The sequence below is a fragment of the Hyperolius riggenbachi genome, chromosome 10 (assembly GCF_040937935.1).
Source record: "Hyperolius riggenbachi isolate aHypRig1 chromosome 10, aHypRig1.pri, whole genome shotgun sequence".
NCBI classification, from domain to species: Eukaryota; Metazoa; Chordata; class Amphibia; order Anura; family Hyperoliidae; genus Hyperolius; species Hyperolius riggenbachi.
This window is the reverse complement of record NC_090655.1, coordinates 130,527,792-130,554,780: the sequence shown is the minus strand read 5'-3', so window position 1 is coordinate 130,554,780 and position 26,989 is coordinate 130,527,792. Positions and strand designations below refer to the sequence as shown.

General features: G+C 43.3%; 1 protein-coding gene across 5 annotated transcripts in view; it reads left to right on the top strand.

Moving 5' to 3' along the window:
- Positions 1–2,334: 2,334 nt before the first annotated feature.
- The window catches only part of SEC24C (SEC24 homolog C, COPII coat complex component), a 72,809-nt gene continuing 48,154 nt past the window's right edge, over positions 2,335–26,989 (top strand). For 2 of the 5 annotated variants that reach the window (XM_068258044.1, XM_068258043.1), the window contains exons 1-5: positions 2,335–2,457; positions 11,599–11,785; positions 12,308–12,397; positions 12,716–12,854; positions 20,152–20,324. In XM_068258044.1, coding sequence (XP_068114145.1) covers positions 11,623–11,785; positions 12,308–12,397; positions 12,716–12,854; positions 20,152–20,324 — 565 coding nt within the window. In that variant the 5' untranslated portion in view covers positions 2,335–2,457; positions 11,599–11,622. The remainder of the gene's footprint in view (positions 2,458–11,598; positions 11,786–12,307; positions 12,398–12,715; positions 12,855–20,151; positions 20,325–26,989) is intronic. The other 3 variants (XM_068258045.1, XM_068258046.1, XM_068258047.1) reach the window with 3 other exon arrangements.

Below are 26,989 nucleotides of genomic sequence, written 5' to 3'. Positions count from 1 at the left end.
CCCGCTTTCAGCAGCGGGACGTCCCGGCCTCGGGACTCTGGCCACTCTCTCCTCAATGAACTGGCAGCGGCGTCTATAGACGCCGTGCCAGTTCATTGCCCGCAGCCCCGCTCCAGCCTCCTCTTCCGGTGTCTGTTTCCGACACCAGCAGGCGAGCAGGGCTACGGCAAGATGGCTGCCGGAGCCCTGTACTGGAGACCTATTTGTGTCACTAGTACAGGGCTTCTGCGCCATCTTGCCGTAGCCCTGTCAGCGCGGGAGACCAGAGCAGGAGGAACAAGACGGTCCCGGGACGGAGCAGCGCGCCAGAGGCCGGACACTTCTGCCAGGTGAGTAAATGCTTTCTTTTCCAGGTGAAATGTTTGCCCGCATTGTTTCTTTTCTGGTGAAATGTTTGCCCGCATTGTTTCTTTTCCAGGTGAAATGTTTGCCCGCATTGTTTCTTTTCCAGGTGAAATGTTTGCCCGCATTGTTTCTTTTCCAGGTGAAATGTTTGCCCGCATTGTTTCTTTTCCAGGTGAAATGTTTGCCAGCATTGTTTCTTTTCCAGGTGAAATGTTTGCCCGCATTGTTTCTTTTCTGGTGAAATGTTTGCCCGCATTGTTTCTTTTCCAGGTGAAATGTTTGCCCGCATTGTTTCTTTTCCAGGTGAAATGTTTGCCCGCATTGTTTCTTTTCCAGGTGAAATGTTTGCCCGCATTGTTTCTTTTCCAGGTGAAATGTTTGCCCGCATTGTTTCTTTTCCAGGTGAAATGTTTGCCCGCATTGTTTCTTTTCTGGTGAAATGTTTGCCCGCATTGTTTCTTTTCCAGGTGAAATGTTTGCCCGCATTGTTTCTTTTCCGGTGAAATGTTTGCCCGCATTGTTTCTTTTCTGGTGAAATGTTTGCCCGCATTGTTTCTTTTCTGGTGAAATGTTTGCCCGCATTGTTTCTTTTCTAGTGAAATGTTATTGTTTGCCCGCATTGTTTCTTTTCTGGCGAAATGTTTGCCTGCAGTGCGTTTCTTTTCTGGCGAAATGTTTGCCCGCAGTGCGTTTCTTTTCTGGCGAAATGTTTGCCGCATTGCGTTTCTTTTTTGGTGAAATGTTTGGCCGCAGTGCGTTTCTTTTCTGGTGAAATGTTTGCCCGCAGTGCGTTTCTTTTCTGGCGAAATGTTTGCCCGCATTGCGTTTCTTTTCTGGCGAAATGTTTGCCCGCAGTGCGTTTCTTTTCTGGCGAAATGTTTGCCCGCATTGCGTTTCTTTTCTGGTGAAATGTTTGCCCGCAGTGCGTTTCTTTTCTGGTGAAATGTTTGCCCGCAGTGCGTTTATTTTGTACTGACATGTTGCCCGCATTGCGTTTATTTTGTACTGACATGTTTGCCCGCATTGCGTTTATTGTCTGGTGAAATTTGCCCGCATTGCGTTTATTTTGTACTAACATGTTGCCCGCATTGCGTTTATTTTGTACTGACATGTTTGCCCGCATTGCGTTTATTTTCTGGTGAAATGTTTGCCTGCATTGTGTTTATTTTCTGGTGAAATGTTTGCCCGCATTGCGTTTATTTTGTACTGACATGTTTGCCCGCATTGCATTTATTTTATACTGACATGTTGCCTATTGCGTTTATTTTCTGGTGTCCGGGGTAACTGTTACTGCATTTATTATTTAATGGTCATAGATGGCTATGTTTGCTGCTTTGTGGTTACGGTATACTATTAGCATCACACAGTTTCTGCACACCCATGATACAAAGTCTCGTTTGTCCACATCATGGCGTAAACACTGCTTTCTTATGCCTCGCTGTTACATCATTACGTTAGCTCCGCCCATACAATGTCATGGCCACGCCCATTTTTCCGGCGCGGCGCGCGCCGCAGCCCCCCTCCCCCAGTCTTCGCCGCTGCGCGCTCCTCACTCCTTCCCACTTTTCGCCGCAGCGCGCTGCGCGCGCCGCCCCCCTCCCCGTCCCAGGTTGGACCCACAAAAATATGGTCACTCTACTTTAACAGAGGACAGCGTGGAAGAATGGGCCTTCTTAGGTAAGTATCAAACCTAAAAGTGAATTTCCTCACTTCAGAGTTGATTAACTCTGCTGTGTTTGATTGGAAATTAGAAATGACCACTGGCTCACTCCACTGCTACTCCTCTGCTTGACTATTTAAAACAAGAAACCTTGAAAGATTGCCAAGTGTTTGTTTAGATGTGTAGAATCTGTATAGCCTAATACCCATAACAAAGATGGCGCCGTCTGTCAATACGCATGCCCCCATGTTATCAGCTGATAGCTTGTTCTGTTTCTGCGCAGTACTCTCTTTGAGGCCGCTTTCCTTGGTTGGGCGGAGTGTGGACGTGGCAGAGCCTGACAAGCTGAGTTCTCCAGTGGGTGAGACTGGACGTCATTTCCGATAGGAACTAGAGACGGCGCTTTCTGGAAGCGGACGGGGAAGTGAAGGAACAAGCCGGAACGTGAGGAGGTGAGGGGAGCCGAGACACGGGGGATGGTATTATGCGGGCTCCAGGCCCTCACCCTCTAGTTTGTCCACATGGCTGACACTCCAGTTCAGAGGCAGCTGTAAATGGCCATGCTGCCATAAGCGTATAGCGCAGCCAGGCCTGGAATGACAGAACCTTCCCTGTCAGCGCGATACGGAGGCAGGAAGACCTTTCCTAGCTGGAATATCTGCCGTTGTTGTTTCACAAAGTACAGCATTGGCTACGGTGGTAACACTGTAGCTAATGGACTTTAGTCATGGAGTAGAGATAATGCAATTTCCTGTTAATCTGACTATCTGCTGAGCTTGCACAGGAATTTATCTTTCTGCACCCAATCATCAGGGAGGCATGGAACTTCTAAGTGAGCCTGTGTCCAAATTTGTTTTAAGTGAGATGAGACCGCATCCTGAGTCCTAAATTGTGCCCGCCTCTTCTTCACCTAGCTGCTCTCATTGGCCAGCTGTCACTATCTCTAGTCATGTGACATAAGTGACAGATTAGTGGGCACTGATCTTCAATTAGCCTAGTATAACAATTATAGTGTGACAGCCAATAAACCTATAAACTAAGGACTGATGTGTGGTCAGGCTATTTGTTGCCCATAGCAAAGAGTTGTAAAAAAACAAAAAGGCAACCCCCCCCCCCCCCTCAAAAATAGTAGGACAACCTTTTGGGGGGCTACCAACAGACAATCTCACATACACTGAGGAAGGTAAATACAGGATGCAGACTTCCTGTATTCAGATTTTTAAAAATTATAAAACCTACAGGCTGCATAGAAGACAGAGGATGCTTTTAAGGGACCACTATCGCGGAAATAGTAGGCAGTTAAAATCTGACAGAACCAACAGCTTTTGGGCCAGTCCATCTCTTCGTGGGGACATCTCAGGGTGTTCTTTGTTTTCAACAGCATTTCCTGAACAGCAGTTGCAAAGTCTAACTGACAAAACTGGTGTCTTGCTATTTTGGCAGTTAAACTGCTGTTCAGGAAATGCTGTTGAAAACAAAGAAAATACTGAGAACCCCCATGAGGAGATGAACTGAACCAAAACCTGTCGGTTCTGTCAGATTTTAACTGCCTACTTTTCATCATAATGGTCCTTTTATTATTACTTGTATCTTTGCATACATTTACAGTATTAAATGCTTTTGTAACTTTAGTATACCTTTAAAAGGGGGGGTGTTTGAGTGGCTGTATGGCTGATATTTTGGTGAAACCTCTCCCACAGTGTGCTGTCTGTGAATCTCATTGCATTGTGGGAAATACCGTCTTTTTCCAACTGCAAAGCAATATCTCCCTCTGTGCATAGAACTCTCAGTAAACAAACATTCTGTACAGATCACTAGGCAGAACTAAAGATGTCGCTACCAGTGATAAGTTTCAGAATTTAAATTAGGGAGAGGAAATCTTTAACAATGGGCAAACATAGTCTACATAATCTATAAATGAAATTTGTAAAATAAAAAAAAGTAGTTTATTATTTTCACTGCAGTTCCTCTTTTTAAAGAATTCATCACCGGCATCTGCTTACAGTTTAAAATGACCCTGTGCCAAATTTCATGTGGTGTTTTCTAATGCTAGGTGCACACTGAGATTTTCTGGCAGATTTACTGACAGATCCATTATTTCCAACGTGTCCGATCTGATTAACAATTGATTGCCGATTGCTTTCTGATCGATTTCCGATAGGAGTGAATGGAATACAATCGATCGGAAAATGACCAGAAATCTTGTTGGCAATAGCATAAGAGCTGTTGCTCCGGTCTATTCTTCCTGGTGCTGATGTTGCTGCAGATTTGACAGTAGCCATGCACTTTCCCACCTGTTCATATACTAGCTCTGCATTGGAGCAGAGACTGGTTATCGTATAAGTGGAGACTATGGCCATGCCTTGTGAAGCCCTGATCACTGTCTGCCTATATAACACTTAAGCCGCATACGCATGCTAGAAAATACTTGACTGAGGCGGTCGTTCTGCGCCATCTCAGCCATGATTCTAACCTGTGCATATCAGCCCCCCGACATTGTTTACCAATCTGGCATGATAGATTTGTTAACATGACAAAAGAAGACATTGGGCCTGATTCACAAAGCGGTGCAAAGTGTTTGCACGCCTGTGAAAAGCCCTTTATCACGCCTAAACTCAGTCGGTGCGCGCGATGCGCCCATTAAACCCTATGGGCGCTGCGTGCGGAGTTGCGTGATTGCGCGTGGGACTTTGCGCGCAATAAAGAGCACAAAACGGTGCTAACTCAGCAGTGCAAAAGTTATCACGCCTAAAGTCTTTTAGGCGTGATAACTGAGTTATCACTGCTTTGTGAATCAGGCCCATTGTGTTTTTGCTTCTCTTAACCACCTGAAGTTGTGTACAAGCCTAAAGAAGCTGGTTTCATGTCAGGTGGGGGAAAAGATACCATAAAGTATAGTAGGAAATTACAGTACTACAACAGAACCCTACAGCCTCGTTTTTCAAAACCAGTACTACAGGTAGGCAGGTAAAGCTGTACGCAATGCAGGCTTATTGTATCAAGCATAAAGGCCCATACACACGTCGGATTTTTCTGAACGACGGGTCGTTTGAACGCCCCGTCGTTCAGTCGTTCGCACGCGGAATCAGACGTGTGTACGGACTATCGTTCGCGTGATAAGAATCGCTGGAAACCAGTCTTATCACTCGAACGATAGTCTGTACACACGTCGGATTTGACGTGCGAACGACTGAACGACGGAACGTTCAAACGACGGGTCGTTCAGAAAAATCCGACGTGTGTATGGGCCTTAACACACATTTCCTTTTAAATGGCAGTCGGTCAACAAATTTGGGACACTGGAGAGGCATTTGCTCCACATACAGTAGGAAAGGAGTGATACTTCAAATGAGATTATCTTACTGTGGCCATGGTATTTTCTTAATAGGTGTAAATTACAATCGTTGTTGTGGTGTTATGTGAAACCCGGCTGAAATTCCTGGAGGTATCTACTGGTTGATGCTATGGGGGGATGTGTGTGTGTGGGGTGTTTGTGTGTGTATGTGTATTAAATGGATGGTGTAGATCTGAGTGATGCTAAAAAACAAAGGAAACCTAACAAAGCTCTAAAGATACAGACACATGCTCCATTAAAGATGCCTGTTAAAATCATTGAGCACTTCATAAGGTGACATTTCAGGGAATTAGTGCTGTACAGGCATAATGCTTGGATGAAGCTGAGCAGCCTGTACTGTTCAGTGGAAAGGGGCGGCATAACAGCAAGTGGGGAATGAGCAAGTTGTGTCCGGCAGCACAGGGAACAAAACATAGTAATGCACTTGTTTGTCATATGCACCCACTCTGGCAAATAACATTATGGTACATTCGTACACATATTCTCCCCTGAAATAGTCCTAAACCATTGTCTCAGCTGGCATGTGTATGAGGCTTAACTACTTCACATTTTATTAGACATAAAGGAGATGAGAGGACATTTTTGGCAGTGAAAGTGACAGAAATGGGGATATGAAAATAGGCAAGTACACGTTAAAGCCAGCACCATATAATACATTGAGTAGGAGGAGGCGCCCCAGTGTGTATATAGCTTTGTGGTCTTACCTCGGGTGAGGAATGGATTATTAAGGATATTTATTGGACACAAATGATGGAGAATTTCACCGGCGGTACCTGTTTCTTCATGCCAAGATTAGTGTCTGTTAAGCTGAATACTCACCACTCGACAGATGAACAACTCACATTTGCGTGATTATGCGCCTGTACTCACGTCGCTAGATCGCAGAAAGGATCGCTTACCGCTCAAAGTATCGTCAGTCGTCTGAAAAATCATCAGGAAAATCATGGTTATGGGCCTTTAGGAGAAATTCTTGGAGTGTTTGTACGGTGTTTCTCCAGCAGAAATTGTTATATTGAGCTGGCCTGTGATTTTATCCAGGGTTTCTTTTTTGTTTGAAGAGCAACCAACCACTTAGTAGAGAAGCACCCAGAGCTATCTGTGTGGAGACTGAATACACCACAAGCTTTATTGTGATTGCCTTTAGCAACCCATCCTTAGTATCCTTAGTAAGTAGCATTCTTATAGCTCCTTATCCCAGTGTTTTTTAAATGAATTATATTGGCGCTCCTGGATTTTCTGTGTCCTTTTCACTTTCTAGTGTTCCTCTATGGAAAGCCCCTCACCGGATACATACTAGCTCCATATAGTGCAGAATGTGTTGCATTATGGCCACTTTACATTTTAGTTTTGCTTTTAGAACCATTTTGAAACCTTTCTAAACATAAAAAAGAGACAAAGTAATGAGTTAGTGTTGACTATTTCAGCACTGCCCAATTGGTCTTACCAGCTTTGTTGCTTCTGCCTGCAGTCCTCGAAATCCGTAGATGAATATAGGCTGCATGATAGGTTGAGAAGTGGTGCTGTGATTCTGGTTGCAAATGGTGCATATGCTGATGCCTTGAAAACAAAGGTCTTCTCATCCCTTCGCATAGAAATGCTGCACTGTAGTCCATGTTGAACTTGTGGGTACTACACTTTAGGGATATATGACACTAGAAATGTTTTTAAAACCTGCGAGAAGAACTAGATACTTAAGTAGAGGTAAGCCTCTTGATGGTCCAGAGGCTTCCCCGATCTTACATCCCTCCGTTCCTGTGCTAGGTCCCTTAAAGCATATTCAATAATATTGTTTTATGGTCCACACATGCACAAAACCGCTCATGCACAGCTTTTTCCTACATGCACAAGCGGCTTTGTGCTACTGCAAGGTTCACAACTTGCTGCCACCTGCACGGCCGCTCTCGAACAGAGACAGGAGTGCCACCGCAAAAAAGAGGGTCCTGGCTAGCAGCAGAGGGGTTGAGGGGGAACGGGTTAGCTTCTGGATCATCCAACAGAGACTTCACTCCACTAAGGTAAGTATCTAGATTTTCTTTTCCCTCAGTTCAGATTCGCTCTAAAGCAAACCTGAAGTGATACTTACCTAAGAAGAGGGAACGCTCTGGATCCCATAGAGCCTTCTCGGTCCTCTGCTCTCATTCCACTGCTGTCCTCCATTCAAAATTCGCACCTATCCATAATGTGCAAACCCAGGCTCGCATATGTGCAGTACAGATCTTCGGAAGTGCTGTGGGGGGGGGGGGGGGGGTTCGTTAGCAGTGGAAGAAGGGCACAGAGAGAGGACCAGGAAGGCTCTATGGGATCCAAAGCCTTCCCTCTTCTTGGGTAAGTATCTAGTAAGTATCTTTTTTTTTTTTTTTCCATCGCTTCAAGTTTGCTTTAAGTTCATATGAGCAGCCTCACTTCATGGAAAAATGTTTTTTTTCTAGTACTGTGTGGGTACTGTGCTGTGCTTCTAGTATTTGTTTATGTAAAAGTTTCTTGATTAGCTATTGTCAAATCGCTTTTTAAAGTACCTGGCCAGTACTCCAGATATTGGCCACATGCTGTACCACTGACTGCTGTCGCTTTAGGTTGCCGTCTTTTCAGATATTCAGTCTGTCTTACCCTCTTGAAGTCTGAACGACAGGGTGATGCACTGCAATCCAGTACCATCCACAGAGGCCGGTTTCTGAACTTTTCATATGTGTTGCGCTAATACATGTTGTTTTAATGCAACACATACTTGTCTTTTTTTGCGAGTCCATGTGTACCATTCATTTGATGTTTCATTTTTACATGAAATTTGTTTTGGGGCCCACATTAGAGAAATATGCTGCCATGTTCTATTCATTTGTAGCAACATTTTGTTAAAGTTGTATTCATTCAGTTCTACTGTGAATGAGTAAATTTAACGCATGGTTCAGACAGGCATCATTATGTTGGAGACAGTACCTGAATGCTGTTTTCCTATCACAAAGTAATAGTGTATGCTGCAGACTGGTTTGAACTTGTTTGAATGAGTTGTGTTGCCAAGTAAATGATATCCTCACTTGCATTAAAGCTGATGTTTCACTGTGCATATGTTTATAAACGTAAGCTTAGCTCCAAACGCTAATATGTATAAAAATCATGCTGCAATCGGGTTTGCTCTTTATGTTTTAGCCATCGGGGGAGTATGCACTAAACTGCTTTAAACAAAATAATGTGCATAAAGTCGTACCACACAAAGCGTAGAGAAGAATGCATTATACTGCATGCAATGCATTACGCTCTGCTCATCGTACAGAAGATTTTCCACGTGTGATTCTACTTAAGGGACCATTATCGCAAAACATTGTAAAATTTAAAATACATGAAAACACATAAAACGTACATGTCTTCCAGAGTAAAATGTGCTATACATTACTTTTTCTCTTATGTTGCTGTCACTTACAGTAGGTAGGTTTTGGACTAGCCCATCTCCTCATAGGGGATTGGCAGGGTTTTCCTTATTTTCAAAAGCACTTAGTATTCAACAGTTGATCAGTCCGACTGCCAGAATAGTGTGCGAATAGGTAGGGGTGCTATAGATCCTTTTAAGGGTGTGCTTTTGTAAAGAATAAATAATGAGGATCTCCCATGAAGACAAACTTCTTATTTGTATGTGTTTACATGTATTTTACTTTTTTTTTTTTTTGTAATTTTGGTCATTTAACATGGTTTTTAGTGAATATACCTTAAGATGCCTTATTTATTGTGGTATGCAGGGCCGGGCCGAGGCATAGGCTGGAGAGGCTCCAGCCTCAGGGCGCAGTGTAGGAGGGGGCGCACAATTCATTCAGCTGTCATTCCTAATTGTGTTTGAAGCAGAAAGAAATAAGAAAAGGGGATACATGGCAGTGACTGCACGCCAGATAACTAGTTATTAAGGTGTTGGGGAGGTTGTGTGCCCTGTGGCCCTCTTAAGGCCCATACTCACGGGGGACGGCCGTCGCCGCAACCGCGTGGCACGCGCGTGTTGCGGCGACAGTTCCCCCGTGTGTATGATGCGCGCGCCCCAAACCGTCGCCCGTCGGAGCTGTCGCCAGGCGATTGACATGTTCAATCGCCGGCTACAGTCGTCGCCGCAACCTCGCCGGAACTGTCGCTAGCCCCGCATGTGTATGCGGGCTAGCGACAGCTACCCACACACACCACACGGAGCTTCCGGCGGGGGGGAGGAAACTCGGCGACAGCTTCCGCCGCATCGCTAATCCCTCTGCTGCCGTGTGGATGCAGAGGGATTTGGCGACGAGCTGTCGCCGAACTGCCGCCGAACTGTCGCGCACACGCTCCCGTGTGCGGCGACAGCTACAATTGTACCCCCGTGGGTACTTAGCTTAAGTCTAATAGCAATCAGTGTGTGATGGCTGGGGTGGCAGGGATGGAGGGGCTCACTTTGGTGTCTCAGCCTTGGGTGCTGGAGGACCTTGTCCCGGCTCTGGTGGTATGCTTTAATAACACCTGCCAACTGAGCTTTCTCTTAGAACTGGTTCATCACATGAAAATGGTTGACAATCCTATTTGTGTGTCATATGCCAAAATATTCTTGATCTAGCTTCTGTCACAGAAAGTTTACATGGATACCTGTAGGGCCCATTTGCGCTATCACCACAGGTGTCCAAGATGGTGTGCTGTAATCATTCTGTACAAGTAAATGAGGCAACACCTATTTGCTTTGAAGTCTCTTGCTGCCAGTTCACCCCAGTAACCCCTCTGACCCAAACCAAAGTATTTATGACTTATTGATACTTCCATTTCAAATGTTTCTCTAGGCATGATTTAAGAAGGACGTTTTCACCTCTCCAAAACTCTAGTCTCAAATTTGGATTTGTTTTCATGCAAGTACTAGCAAGGGTAATCAGGGTAACAGTGTTAAGTCAGGTGTATAAATAACTGGTGCAGTCAAATATCACTGCATGTCTGACTGTTGACTAAGTACCACTAAAGCCTTTAAAGATGGCTTCAGCTAAAGTTTTTTTTTTTTTTTTTTTGGTCAGGATTGTTTAAATACCTATTATTATTATTATTATTATTATTATTATTATTATTATTATTATTATTATTATTATAATAATAATAATGAAACCGTTCTCTGTAAAACACTCTTTCACTTATTTATGTAAATGTTGTTGGCGCTTTATAAATTAAATAAATAAAATAAATGTTGTATGGCCTAGGTGAGAATTGTAACCACTTTAGGCCTCTTGCACACTGCAAGTGATTCTGATTCAGATTCCGCTTTTTAGGCCTCTTGCACACTGCACGCGATTCCGATTCAGATTCCGCTTTTTAATCAGTTTTTACATCCGATTCAGATTCCGATTTGCAGTTTGCTCCCTGCACACTGCAAAGCGGAATCTGAATCGGATGTGAAAACTGATTAAAAAGCGGAATCTGAATCGGAATCACTTGCAGTGTGCAAGAGGCCTCAGATTGTGTTTTCTGTGACCTCATTTGGCAAGTATTCCTTCAGCTATTGACACCTAAGTTGCTTACACACATGAAAAATGTTGTCCGCAAGGATCGTGATTAGATTCCTCGGATGACAATTTGGGGTCGAGTGCTGTACAGCTTCATGCTTTCAGCTGCTCTTGATTGAGGGGAATACATGTCGGTGTGGTGCATAATGGAATGGTAGGGGTAAGGAGGAGAGCAGTGGGCTTGCCATAGATGATCCAGTACTCCTGATCTCTCGGCAATGCGTCGGGAGGATCGGGGCTGCTGGACACTCTAGATTCCTTGGCATTTTATGGGGTTTTATGATGTATGCAATTAAACAGGTTTTGTTTAAAAAATGTTTTTCTTTTCTCAAACAGCAACATTTAAAAAGTGCGAAACAACAAAATCCAAACTTTCATACTTCTATGTATGTACCATGTAAAAAAAAATGTTTTTTTCTTGAATAATATTGACATGCTGTTGACATGCTGTTTGCTGATCTGTGAAATGGACAAAAAGTGCCTGTTCTCAGCTCAAGTGTGAATCGAGCGTAACGGATCAAAAATCATGTTTTGTTAATTTTAGAACTACTAAGGCAATGTTTAAAATATTAATGTGTATAAGTAATACACGTATATGTAAAGAAAACAAGTGCCCACCTACATACTTTTATATGTATTCTTTGATCTCATTAGGATCCCAAAATCATGAATAATGATTTTTACATGGTAACTACAAATATTACCTTTACATACGTACTATAATTTTCTTTTCTTTCCTTTTTTTTCTTGTACAGGACCAGTCTGGGGATGCACAGAAGATGAACATAAATCAGCAACCACATTTAGCTAATCCTTACATGCAGCCCCAGCCTGGAGGGTTCCAGCAACCAGGATATGGTGGTCAGCCAATGCCAGGAGGTCCTCAGTACCCTGGATACAATGGACCAGTACAAGGTTATCCACAGCATGTTCAACCACAAGGTACTATACCTCAGCTGTGTTCTGTTTTACTTTCACTGCTCTTTTTGTTTCTGTTTGTCTTGGAATCGAGATGGTGGAAATAGACATTTATCTGAATGACAGTATGTTTTTGTTTGTTGTGCTGTACTTTAGCTGGGGGAGGGATTGACATGGTGTTTTTGAGATAAAGCTAGTGTCAAGACAGCGTAATCTCCAAATAGCTTAGAGGATAATGACTGCTTGGAGTGTGGGCTCATGTACACTACAAAGTAGGGGACCCCATTGGTGAGTATGGGGGATATTGCATGGGGTGCATTGTTGGGTCATTTGGTGGGAGGCTGTAGCCAAGGTTGTAATAGCAGTACTAAGGCTAATGTTAAAACTACGTGTCCCATAGACTGTGACACAAGCTAGGTAAGCCTTTTTTTCCCTAATCCCTTCATTCTAAATTGTGCCAGTTAACGTTCTGGTAATAGCTGTTATATTGCTATTCTACAAGACCTGTCCTAAGTGCTGTTTCTGTCTTTCACATTGTATTTCCAGGTTTTCTGTCTAATTCAGGGTTCCCTCAAAAAGGGTCTCCTGATTCTTTCACCTCTGGCACTTCTTCTCCTGTTCCCTCTCACTACATAGGTAATTGTGATATACCATGCACCTTATATCAACTTATTGTTTACAAATCTTTACATATTGGTGTTCTTAATGTAGTTCACTTGTGGAATATTCTTCTTGTTTTACTGTTACAAGTGAAGGTAACCGTTTCTGTGGACATATCTTATCATTGTATGAGTTGTATTTCATGAAGGAGCCTATTGTGAAAAAATGTTTGCTTTGCATATTTTCCATTGTAAGATCTTTGAATCCAGTGGGATTTCTAGGAGTTAATCTGTTCATCTGAGCAGTGTTTTGATTGTTACTTACACTGGGTACTTGTTTATAATTGATTCTCAGGTCCCGTGAGATCTCCACCCACGTCAGGTGCTGCAACTGCAGCGGGGACATCTCTCCCTGCAGAGCAGCTGCAATATAGTCAGTTTGGTCAGAGTGACGTGCAGAATGGACCAGCATCATTATCCACACAGATGCAAAGGTATGCTGCAATTAAGTTTGTGGGCTTTTTTATTGTATAATGCATGCATGTTAATGTAAATGTATTTATTTATTTTTTTTTTCATTTTACCTGGAGACTTTCTAATTTTCTAGTAGAAGTTTTAGTTTCTTGGCTGCCATGCTCATTCCTGCATCTCACTCCTTTCAAGGTATCTGAAGTGAGTAAAAAATAAAACATTTTGCCTGAATGGTCCAAAGGCTTCTAGAATCCTCTTACAGCCCACCATTCCAGAAAAGGGTCCTTCTATACATGTTCAACTTGTGCCAGTCGCCTTGGTTTCTTCCGGCTGCGATCACAGAAGCAGAAAAGTGCATCTGGACTGGGCATGCCCAAGTAAGGTCTGCACATGCCCAGTAGAAAGCGCTAGACACAGAGAAAAAAGAGGTGCACAAGTTGCTTAATTTTACTGGACATGTTCAGAGTTCACTTGCACCAGACCAATGTGGATGTGTTCATCAGCAGCCAGGACCATGGCCAGAAGATCACAAAGGGACCTTGCACTGGGACAGTGGGCTCTACAGGGATCTGGGAAGCCCATCAAAAGGTTTCGAACTACTGAGGTGTTTTTTTTTTTTTTATTTTAACTCATTTCAGGAGGTCTTTAACCTGCTGAGCGTTACGCCGCTCAAGAGGTTTTGTAGCCTCTGAGTCCCAGAGGTGAAACCTATTAGATTAAATGTGATCAGAACATATTAGCTAGCTCTAGGCTAGCTAGTATAGGTGGCCACTGACCACCCCCCCACCACCAGCTCCCCCCCCCCCCCCTTTCCTCCCAATCCAGCCGCTTATACATTACCCAGCCTCTATCCAGCGATCGCCGCAACCTCTGCAAATAGCTCCGCTCTACGCTACGGGGACGATCGTACATAAAGGAATTGACGTCAAGCGCAGTCCCGATCCTCCCGATAGAGAAGAACGGAGCTGTGTGAGGAGGCTGCGGCGATCGCTGCAACCAGGCCGTGTAAAGTATAAGCGGCTGGATCATGGGAGATGGGGGGGGGGGGGGGGGGAGTGCTGGCCAACTATACTAGCTAGCCTAGTGCTAGCTAATATGTTCTGGTCACATTTAATCTAACAGGTTTCACCTGGGGGACTCCAGAGGCTATTAAAACCTCTAGAGCGGGATGCCCGACACAGTGTCATGCCAACTCAGATAAATGACTTGGGGTCTAGAGGGGGTTGTGATGGCCCTGCCAGCATGCTTTCTTGGGCTGCCTGACATACTGGTGAAGTCATGGAATGAGCACGAGAATTATTCTAATACAGGTGGTCCTCTACTTACAAACAGGTTCTGGGAGATTGTAAGTTGCATTTGTTTGTAAGTTGAGTCCTGTGTTAAACATGGTGAAATGTCGATAAATGTGTTACTTTCGGACAATTCTGCATTTGGCTATATAGTATAAACTATGTTGTTTGTTTTTAATGTACTTCAAACCACTTATAAGAGTTTATACAATACTGTAACATTTAACATGAGTGTGTACTAAAAAAAAGTATTGCATATTTTGTACATGAAGATAACTTAATATCTGAAACTTAACTTTAGATGTCACTGCATCTTATAGTCCAAATGCAGGGACTATAAGATGCCCTGACTTGTGAACGCCTGCCAATACGAACCTCCAACTCGCCGCAGTGGCGGGGACTTCCTGTACTGTGTCCATGCAGAGGAGGACACATGGGGACAAATGGAGGACACAGGGGGACACAATGGGGCATAGAGGACACAAGTAAAACTGAGGCGGAGACAGAAGAGGACACGAGGTGCAAGGGAGCAGGAGGTACAAAGGGTGCATAAACCACATGATGCCCCTTCACCATGGATGCACCAGGTTTAGTATAACATTTTTCTCCTGGTTTTTGTCCTCTAAACCTAGGTGCGTCTTATGGTCCGAAAAATAAGGTATAGCATAAAGTGAGAGATGATCCAGACTTTTGAAAAATGGTTCTTCTTAAACATTGTGAGCACTTTACTGGAAGCAACTTCTACTCCTGTGCTGTTGTATGGGTCTATTAGACTCCTAAAGCGGCACATTAAACATTACATATGTTTTGCTTTTTGAGTGCTCAGTTACCGTATATTCCGGTATATAAGACGACCTCCAACTTTTCCAGTTAAAATATAGAGTTTGGGATATACTCACTGTCTAAGTCTACCCCTCTTCCAACGCACAGCAAATAAAAAGAAAAAAATCATATACTGGTGCTATGTATTTATTTATTTATTGTATTTATAAAGCGCCAACATATTACGCAGCGCTGGACAATAAATAGGTATGAACAGATACTGGTGCTGTACTGTATGTGGTACCCAGTATAGAACAGTATATAGTCAGTTGACTGGTTGGATTGGTCAGCTCTCCCTAAGTGGATTGGCCAGCTCTCCTTGCCTCCCTGTTTATCAGAGCGGTATGGAAGAATAGATCGCACTGTGCCCATGAAACACACCTCTTTCACACTTCTGGCCCACCCTTGTATCCTATTTACCTCCTCCTCTGCCTCTCAGATCTCACATTTGTGCGCCTGTGCCGCTCCACTACAGCGAGTTCTGAGAGGCGGTAACAGAATAGGGCGTATCACCCGTCATCAATGACACCCGGCGTATAAGATGACACCTGACTTTTCAGAAGATTTTCAAGGGTTAAAAAGTAGTCTTATACGCAGGAATATACAATACTTCAATGGGAACAAAAGTTTAAAATAAGGGTTTACTTTAAAGAGACCCTGTAACAAAAAAAAATGTTCCCCTGGGGGGTATTCACTTCGGGAGGGGGAAGCCTCAGGGTCCCAATGAGGCTTCCCCCACCCCTGTAGCTGCAGGCAGTCCAGCGTTGGCTCCCCTGAAGTGTCCTGGAATCCTCCCTTGACAAGCCTGATAAGCGCTGATTTATTTGCCTTTCCTGTCTCCAGCGGGGGCGCTGTTGCGACTTTCCACACGGAGATAGGCGAAAATAGCCAATCTCCGTCGGGACCGCTCTACTGCGCAGGTGCAGGAGACTTGCACCTGCGCAGTGGAGCGACCCGACAACGATCGGCTATTTCTGCCTATCTACAAGGTGGAGAGCCGATCCTGCGCCTGCGCTGGAGCCGGGAAGGTAAATATTTACATCCCCGCTGTTCGGGGAGCTTTATCTCTGAAGCCGTGGGACCGAGGAGGACGGGGGAAGCTTCAATAGGATCCGGAGGCTTCCCCCACCTGAGGCGAGTACCCCCCAGGGGGGGTTTCTTTAAACTAGTTGCCACAGTAATGCTAGGCTTTTTTTTTTTTTTTTCTTTGCGACTCTCCATTTACTACATTTGTTCTTTGCCTAAAGATGTTTTTCACACCGTGAGCGGCTTAAAATTGTGGCAGTGAGTATTAAGGAAAATAGTGACATGAAAAATGTGGTTTCCTCTGTCATTGTCTCCCTGTATGATTTTCACTTTTTCTTTTACTAGTTGCAAATGTATTCCTAAGTTATTCAAGACTGATATTTCAGACTAGATGACCCAGTAGCATTTAGAGAGCCCAAGACAGATATTTCAGACCAGTTAATGCAATAGAGACCAGAGGGGCAGCTCATAGAGACACAGGCAGGGAGACTGAACATGCCGTAATTCTTCACACTGACAATATATATTGCTTGCTGATATCTGCAGAGAACTCATTCTATTGTGCCAGAATTTTGTACTACAAAGACAAGAACATTAGTGTAGTGAATAGCATGCTCACCTTGCAGCTCAGGGTTCCTGGGTCAAATCTAGGCCAGGACATTATCTGCATGGTTTGTATGTTCACCCCGTGTTTGTGTGGGTTTTCTCCTACATTACAAAAATGCAGATAAGTTAAAGGACAACTGAAATGAGAAGAATATGGAGGCGGCCATATTTTTAACCAATACCAGTTGCCTGGTGTATGCTGCTGATGTTTCATGCATTGGTAATGTCTGAATATAATGCCTAAAACAAGCATGTGGTGAATGCAGCTAAACTAGTCAAACATCTGATCTGAATGTTTGTTCATGATCTATGACTAAAAATATTAGAGGTAGAGGATCAGCTAGACAGCCAGGCAATTTGCATTTTTTAACCCATTGTTTATCACAGGGCTGTGGAGTCGGTACAAAAATCCACCGACTCCTCAGGTTAGGATTCCTCCGACTCCTCTAATTTGCATATTACAATCTTGTTGATTGAAAGTATATAACATGAAATGCATCTCTTAAAGAGAAACTCCAACCTAAAATTGAACTTTATCCCAATCAGTAGCTGATATCCCCTTTTACATGATAAATATGATTTTCACAAACAGACCATCAGAGGGCGCTGTATGACTGATTTTGTGCTGAAACTCCTCCCACAAGAAGCTCTGAGTACCCTGGTACTCTGGGCAAACTGCCACAATGTAACAATGTTCACAGACAGGAATTAGCTGTTTACAGCTGTCTCTAACAGCCAAAACAGCTAGGAGCAGCTATATAACCTGCCCACAGTAAAAATGTCACCATGTAATACATGTCAGAATGTAAATCGGGGAGAGGAAAGATTTTACAATGAGCAAACACTGACTAAATCATTTATACATAATTATGGTAAAAAATGAAGCACTTTTTTTACTACATTATTTTCACTGGAGTTCCTCTTTAACTGCCAACGCTTAGAAATTATAAAAGACAACTTAAGTGAGAAGGATATGGAGGCTGCCATATTTATTCCCTTTTGCCAATGCCAGTTACCTGGATATCCGGCGGATCTTCTGCCTCTAATACTTTCATAGACTAAAACTATTCCTTGGTAAGTGTACTTTTAGAAGCTACAGACAGGAACAAAGAACATCTATCAGGCCCTAGGCAATGTAACTGTGGGTACATGTAAGAGTGATGTGCAGGTACTCTGCAGGGGAATGAGGAGATTCTTCCTCTATTAAACATTCTTCATGCATAATCTGAACCAGGTTTATGGGTGATAGACAACACCTCTGTGTTCAATGTGCACAACATTGTCAGTGTATTCCCTGCAGCTCTGTGGGGAGTGCATATGTAGAGTATAGTACTACTGTGTAACAAAGTAAACCTGAGACAGATGAAATTAAAGTTTTATACATACCTGGGGCTTCCTCCAGCCCCCTTCAGGCTAATCAGTCCCTCGCTGTCCTCCTCCACCACCTGGATCTTCTGCTATGGGTCCCGGTACTTGAGGCAATCGGATGTAGTGCACATGCAACACTACGTCGCCGGGAGAGTACTACACCTGTGCAGCACTATTGCGCAGATGCAGAACGCTCCTGGCTGTGGAAGCGGCACACGGCCGGACTGCGCTGACTGGCTATATTACCGGGACTCATAGCAGAAGATCCAGGTGGCGGAGGAGGACAGTGAGGCACCGATTAGCCTGAAGGGGGCTGGAGGAAACCCCCCGGTATGTATAAAACTTTTCTTTTCATCCATCTCGGTACCCTTTAATTGCAGTCATCAAACCAAATTTTCACAACATATCAAATTATTTGATTTCCTGAGCAAAAGGAGTACATGAATTTGCATAAATCAGCATCAACGCAGAATTCTTTCCATCTCATTGACCATCTCTATTAGTGACACAGCTACATATCAGGCTGTATTCTTACAGCATAGATGTTATTTAGTATATAGAAGAGATTCCTGTTTACACATCATATATACAGTCACAATCAGATATGTACATCCTGACTTTAATAATAGAGGGACTGCTTTATTGAAGCAGCACAAGTAACTAATTTTTGATTGGTTTTCCATTTTTGTGGACTAAGCAGAGCTATTACTGTATATATAAATTATTTATGATGACTATTATCTGAGAAATAGAACATTTTATCATATTTTCTATTTTAATTACAGTTTAAATTCACTAGGAGTCGGTGCATTTTTTTTCCCGACTCCAGATACTCAAAAATTGCTTCCACTCCAACTCCACAGCCCTGGTTTCTCAAGCCTGTCCTGGTGACTCCCCAACGGTGCATGTTTTGCAGGCAACCTCTTCTATGCACAGGTGGGGTAATCAGTGTCTCTGCTACATGGAATCCACGTAGGTGAGACACTAATTACCTCACCTGTGCATAGGTGAGGTTGCCTGTAAACCAATGCACCATTGTGGAGTCATGAGGACAGGTTTGAGAACCATTTAGAATGTCAGGCCCCGACCCCTTTAAGAACCAGAGACTTTTTTTCAGTTTGCTGTCTGTGATCACTGTGATTGGCTCACCGTGATCACCTGGTAAGAAGCCAATGAAACTCTGTGACAGCATGCAGTGATCAGCTTGGGACCACGCTTTATCAGAGTTGGAGAGCTGCAGATGCAGCGTAGATTCTAACTATCACGATCACAGATTCTAACTACCCCTAGTCAGTTAAAGGGGAACTGAAGTAAGAGGTATACGGAGGCTGCCATATTTATTTCCTTTTAATCAATACCAGTTGCCTGGCAGCCCTGCTGGTCTATTTCTCTGCAGTAGTATCCTAATAACACCAGAAACAAGCATGCAGCTAGTCTTGTCAGATCTGACTTTAAAGTCTGAAACCCCTGATCTGCTGCATGCTTGTTCAGGGGCTATGGCTAATAGTATTTGAGGCAGAGGATCAGCAGGGCTGCCAGGCAACTGGTATTGCTTAAAAGGAAATAAACATGGCAGCCTCCATATACCTCTCTCTTCAGTTCCCCTTTAAAGGAGAACTGTAGTGAAAGGTATATGGAGGCTACCATATTGATTTCCTTTTAAGCAATACCAGTTACCTGGCTATCCTGCAGATCCTCTGCCTCCAATACTTTTAGCCCTAGACCCTGAGCAAGCATGCAGCAGATCTGGTGTTTGACATTTTTGTAAGATCTGACAAGATTAGCTGCATGCTTGTTTCTGGTGTGATTCACACTACTGCAGCCAAATAGATCAGCAAGGCTGCCAGGCAACTAGTATAGCTTAAAAGGAAATCAATATGGCAGCCTCCATATACCTCTCACTACAGTTCTCCTTTAAAAGAACATAAATATGGCAGCCTCCATATACCTCTTACTTCAGTTGTCCTTTAATTTGCTTCCCCATAAATTTGCCTTGGACTACGAAGGCATTATGACTAGGCTAGGGATTAGACTAGGAGTAAGGGACAGTTAGTGAGAACTGAGAAGACTATATACTCTGTATGGCCCTGCGGAAGAAACCAGTGCTAAATAAATGTAAAGTAGGAGACTGTAGCAGAGAGTGTCCTAAACCTATAAATATAAATGTTGACAATATAATATTATCCATATAATTTGTTTTCTTTTATAGACCACCATTGGCTCAACCATACATGCAACAAGCAGGAGCTCTTCCACAGCAAGCTAACTTTCAGCAATACCCTCCAACCTCCACCAGTACACAACAACTAACCAACCAAATGATGGGAATGCACATTGGAGGTGTGCCAACATCTGGTTTACCACCAACAACACTACCATATGGTGAGATTATTATTTCATCTTGTAAAAGTCATGATACAGTATTTTTTGTAGAAAACAATTTTTTATTTTTTATAAAACATAAAAACACGACATAAGACCTACATCTGAATCCCTCCCTTTCCCTCCCATCCCCGGTCGGTTCCAGTCTAAAGGAGCAGCAAAGTTCATAGTCCATATATACAAGTATGGGAGCAGGATTGTGACATCTAAAGGTGCAGTATACAAGGAGAGAAAAAAGGCAGTAAAAGGTTAAGAACACATCATTACATTCAAGAGGATCACTTCAGTAGAGAGCACACAGAGGTAATTAAACAGAGAAGTTATCTACATGTCTATTTGGAATTTAGACATCCATTTAGTCCAGATTTTGTAGAATTTCTTTAATGAACCTCTATTAGCATATATACCTTTGTAAATAGGCAAATCGTAGTTAATGGAATTAATCACTTCTTGTGAGGTGGGAGCATATGTAGATTTCCATTTCCGAGTGATTTGCCTTCTAGCATAGAATAGGATCATTCTGGCCAAGAACAGTTTTCTTTCGGAGAGAGATTTGACGCTAAAGATATTAAGCAATAAGCTTTTAGATGTGATTGGAATAGATGGGCTCACTAGTTCAAAAAGGAGGCTGTGGATATTCTCCCAGTAATGTTTTATTTCAGAGCATGTCCAAAATATGTGCAGAAAATGGGCATCAGAGTCGCCGCATCTCCAGCATCTATCTTCGTGTTCAGAGCTAATCTTGGAGAGCTTGTGTGGTGTAAAGCATACTTGGTATAGATATTTAATCGCAGACAATTTGTGTCGGGCTGCTATTGGAGTGGATATAAATAAGGATATTGAGTCATTCCATTCAGTCTCTGTAAGGTCTGGTATAGCGTTTTTCCATAAGTAGGGTTTGATTTTGCTTGGGTTATTAGTGTTTATAAGTGTGGTATAGACAAGGGAGATGAGACCTGTCTGACCTGAATGGCTCAGAATATCTTCAACGGGGTGAGATTGCATAATCAGTTTTGGTGTAGTAAATTGTGATTGAAACGCGTGTCGAATTTGGAGATATTGAAAGTACATCGAATTAGGTAGAGAAAATTGTTGTTTGAGAGTATTAAATTGTTTGATCTCATCTCCCTTAACTACATCCCTAAGCCTCGTTATGCCCTTATTGGCCCAGATCGATGGATATGATACAGTATTTAATACCAATTGAAAATAAACACACACACACACACACACACACACACACACACACACACACACACACACACACACACACACACACACACACACACACACACACACACACACACACACACACACACACACACACACACACACACACGCGCCCTACTCTAACCATGCAAAAATGATAGTTTTTATTAGCATTCTAGTCGGAACTGTTGTGTGCTGCAGCCCCCTGTATGTATGTATGTATGTATGTATGTATGTGTGTGTGTGTGTGTGTGTATCTATCATATATATATATATATATATATATAATCTCCCCTGGGTAACAATAACAGCCGCTAGGAGTTTTATAAGGGTAAATAGACCACAAGCGGCGGTTACCCATTGCGCATGCTCGGCACTACACTGCGCAGTAGGCGGGAAAGCAATATTTCAATGGTAGCTGAATTTCCATAGAACACAGGGACATTTTTTGTCACAATACCAAGATAGTTCCCACTTAGATGCACATTTTTAAGCACCTGCACTTAAAATCACATAAAATGTATGCAATTTGCCATAAGAAGCCCATTGTAGCAATCCCACTATGCTACTCTGTATTTCTGCTTTTTTAAACACACTGCATGCTGTATTTCTGTGTACTACCATTATTTTGTGTAATGGAATGGAGTCTGAAAGTGCATTCAAAATATCTTGCATTTGTGTGCGGGATTACACACAATGTTTATTGTGACAAGTTGAGGTTCTTTAAGTAAGTGTCACATCTTTCCTTCCACATTCCATCTTGCTGCTTTAGTACCCACATAATGCTTCAAAGTACTCTCCAAAGTATGCGCCAGCTGTCGTTTATCTAATTCTCTAAGCCCCCCCCCCCATGCACTAGATATAGTTAACAAAATACTTCTAAATGATTTAAACCCCGGCAGTGCTTAGCACCGAATTGTCCCTCTATGATCCAGAAACAGGCAAAACAGGCTTAGCTGCACCGTCTCGTCTGTCATTCATGATCAGCAGGGTGCAAATTATCTCACTCACACTTAACTGCTCAACTGTTTCTAGGGAACATTATGCAAGAACATCAGGCTTTCCAGTACTTCATAATTAAACATCAAAATTACTAAGATTCACATGCAATAAAGCATATCAGGTACTAGATGTCAATGCACCAAATATACACCAAATATCAGGTCGAGCTTTATCAAGCTCTGCAAACTAAAGAGATTTGATAATGTTAAAACAAACTTTACACAATGAGAAATGATATATATATATATATATATATATATATATATATATATATATATATATATATATATATATATATATATATATATATATATATATATATATATATATATATATATATATATATATATATATATATATATATATATATATATATGCTCTTGATCTCTTCCTGTAGCAATGTTCTGTCATCTTTGCCTCTCCACAGTTTGCAGGCTTGATTTGGTACATTTCCCTAGTTTTTAAATCTATACAATCACCATTATGAAATCTAAGCTACAAGGCCTTTCTCAGCATTATGCTTGATGTAGCTGATGTTCTTACCCATCCTACATGCATACATCGCTTTTTTTTACCCCCACATAATCTATAAATAATATATATCATGGGCAGTAGAGCACATTAAGATTCCCATTGTGCTGCAATTTGTAAAGGATCTCAGTGTTCTCCCCAGAATTTCTTACCAGCCGGGTGGCATTAAAAAGTAGCCGGGTGGGGAAGTAAGGTCATATTGGGTGGAGTTGGAGGGTGATGTTGGGTGCCACTACTAGGTAGGGAGGGGCAGGGTGGATCGTGTTGGGTGCTACTTGGTAGGAAGGAGTGTAGGTTGATCATGCTGGGTGCTTTTGAATGAGGAAGTGGGTAAGGAGGAAACACACTGGGAACTACTGATGGGAGACTGTTAGCAGTGGGGTCCCACAGGGGTCTGTACTGGGTCCAGTGCTCTTCAATTTATTTATTAATGACCTAGTAGATGCAGTAGTGAGCAATGTTGCTATTTTTGCAGATGATACAAAATTGTGCAGAATCATTAACTCTCAGGAAGATAGTGTCATATTGCAACAGGATCTGGATAGGATGGCTATATGGGCACATACATGGCAGATGAAATTCAATGTTGACAAATGTAAAGTCATGCATTTTGGTCGTACCAATGGTCTAGCACCATACAAAATAAATGGGATACAGTTGGGAACATCAAACTTGGAGAAGGACTTAGGAGTACTCATCGACAACAAGTTAAATAATCGTACTCAATGCCAAGCCGCTGCAGCTAAAGCGAACAAAATTTTGGGATGCATTAAAAGGGAAATAAAAACTCGAGATGCTAGCATAATATTGCCCCTGTTTAACTCTCTAGTAAGGCCACATCTGGAATATGGAATTCAGTTCTGGGCACCACATTACAAAAAAGATATTGCAGTTTTAGAGCAGGTGCAGAGACGAGCTACAAAATTGATACGTGGGATGGAAGGTCTCGCTTACCAAGAAAGGTTAGATAAACTGGGTTTATTTAGTCTAGAGAAAAGACGCCTTAGAGGAGATCTAATTAACATGTATAAATACATTAGAGGGCAATATAATAGCTTGGCGGATGAGCTTTTTGTCCCTAGGCCTTCTCAAAGGACTAGAGGACATGAGCTGCGCATGGAGGAAAAACGTTTTAGCCATTTATTTAGGAAAGGGTTCTTTACAGTAAGAGTGGTTAAGATGTGGAATGCATTGCCACAGGAAGTCGTTATGGCAAACTCTATACCTGCATTTAAAGGGGGCTTAGATGCTTTCCTTGCGTTGAAAGACATCCATGGCTACAATTACTAGGTTATGCCTAATGATGTTGATCCAGGGATTTTATCTGATTGCCATCTGGAGTCAGGAAGGAATTTTTCCCATTTGGGGCTAATTGGACCATGCCTGGTGGGGTTTTTTCGCCTTCCTCTGGATCAACAGGGGTATGTGGGGGACGGGCTGGAGTTGTACTTTGTACTGGTTGAACTCGATGGACGTATGTCTTTTTTCAGCCAAAATAACTATGTAACTATATGTAACTATGGGGAAGTTACACTGGATGATCTCGCATGATGTACACATGCTTGTTGCTTGTCTATGTGGTAAACAGCATGTACTACAGAGGGGGGAAAAAAGGACTGGGAAAGAAAAAACAAGGAGGAAAGTGTGTGAGAGACAAAGGAAAATGTGTAAGAGGGAGAGACAGACTAAAGGTAGAAGAAAAAATATGTATACCAGTGTGGAAAAGAAAGGGGGGGGGGCAATAACAAACAAAAAAAGTGTGGGTCAGAGAGGAGAGGATTGCAAGCAGTACTACCTTCTAAATATGAATGTAATACGAGTAAGAATGCAGCACTCTCACAGCTCCTGTAACTTGCACAGCACACTGCAGAAGGTCTGCAGACAGGTTTACATCAATGTAACATCTCCGAGCAGAGCAGTTGGGGGGGGGGGGGGGGGGGGGAGACAGCAATATAGTAGTTGTAAAAATGTCTGTCTCCTCTCCTCCCAGCAAACAAAGTGCATCTGAAAGGGGGGCATGCCAGGCACAGTAGGCAGAGGCAGCTAATAGATATCAATCACCACCTTACCAGGGATTAACAGATAACCATCTGCCCTGCAATGCTGTCTCCTCAGCATAAGCGAGCACTGATCCACTCTCTTCCCTGTGCTCTGATTTCTGACCTGCGAGGCTGGAGCACTTTCTGGGAAGTTTGCTGCGATGTGAAGACTTGCTGGAGGAGGAGAGCCCGTCCTCAGCACTAGTCATGCAGATCGGGATTCAATAGCTCCGGCTCCTTCCTTTTGAAGTTCCAGCGATGCCTGTGTAACTTCAGTTACCAGGCTTGGTGACGTCACCAAGCCTCGTAATGTAACTGTACAGAGAACGAGACTTCGGAGATGGAGGAGGAAGTGTTGCTGCCGTCGCTGGAGAAAGCCCTCAGGTGAGTACATCTATTTACTCAACGGGCTTAGGGGGGGGGGGGAGGAGGGGGATAGGCCACCCGCCCAGCCACAATAGAAGGGGGATCCCCCCACCTGCACAGAGGGGGATCCCCTGCCAGCACAGCCTACACATATAAGGGGGAACCCCCGCACGTTCTCTGCCCTGCTGGCTGCCCAGGGATTCCCTAGGGTGTGCTTGTTCTGCACGCTGTGGGTAGCACAGATAGCTACCCACAGCATGCTAGGAGGGGGGGGGGGGAGGGAGATCAGGAGGGGGACATCTGGCTACCTATATACCTGGCTAAACATCTGGCTCACTATATACCTGGCTCACTATATACCTGGCTAAACACCTGGCTCACTATATACCTGGCTGAACATCTGGCTCACTATATACCTGGCTGAACATCTGGCTCACTATATACCTGGCTGAACATCTGGCTCACTATATACCTGGCTACACATCTGGCTCACTATATACCTGGCTACACATTTGGCTCACTATATACCTGGCTACACATTTGGCTCACTATATACCTGGCTACACACCTGTCTCACTATATACCTGGCTACACACCTGTCTCACTATATACCTGGCTACACACCTGTCTCACTATATACCTGGCTACACACCTGTCTCACTATATACCTGGCTACACACCTGTCTCACTATATACCTGGCTACACACCTGTCTCACTATATACCTGGCTACACACCTGTCTCACTGTATACCTGGCTACACACCTGTCTCACTGTATACCTGGCTACACACCTGTCTCACTGTATACCTGGCTACACACCTGTCTCACTGTATACCTGGCTACACACCTGTCTCACTGTATACCTGGCTACACACCTGTCTCACTGTATACCTGGCTACACACCTGTCTCACTGTATACCTGGCTACACACCTGTCTCACTGTATACCTGGCTACACACCTGTCTCACTGTATACCTGGCTACACACCTGTCTCACTGTATACCTGGCTACACACCTGTCTCACTGTATACCTGGCTACACACCTGTCTCACTGTATACCTGGCTACACACCTGTCTCACTGTATACCTGGCTACACACCTGTCTCACTGTATACCTGGCTACACACCTGTCTCACTGTATACCTGGCTACACACCTGTCTCACTGTATACCTGGCTAACTATACCTGGCTGCACATCTGGCTAACTATACATCTGGCTAACTATAGATCTGGCTGCACATCTTTTACCTATACATCTGGGTCTTATACTCACCATTGGCATGCTGATCCTTCGTCGCGTACCTCTGACAGCTTCCCCAGTGTCTTCTTCCATGTCCCTTGGCAGATTTTGCTTCTCCCTCGGCGATCACATGTCCCCCGTTGATCGGCGTTGATGACACCAGGGTCACACAGCGTCAACATCTTGCAGAAAACATTTTTTTTTTTTTTTAATTCAATACAATAACCTGTATTGAATTCAATATAAAAAAAATGGTTGCAAAAAAAAAAAATGGTTG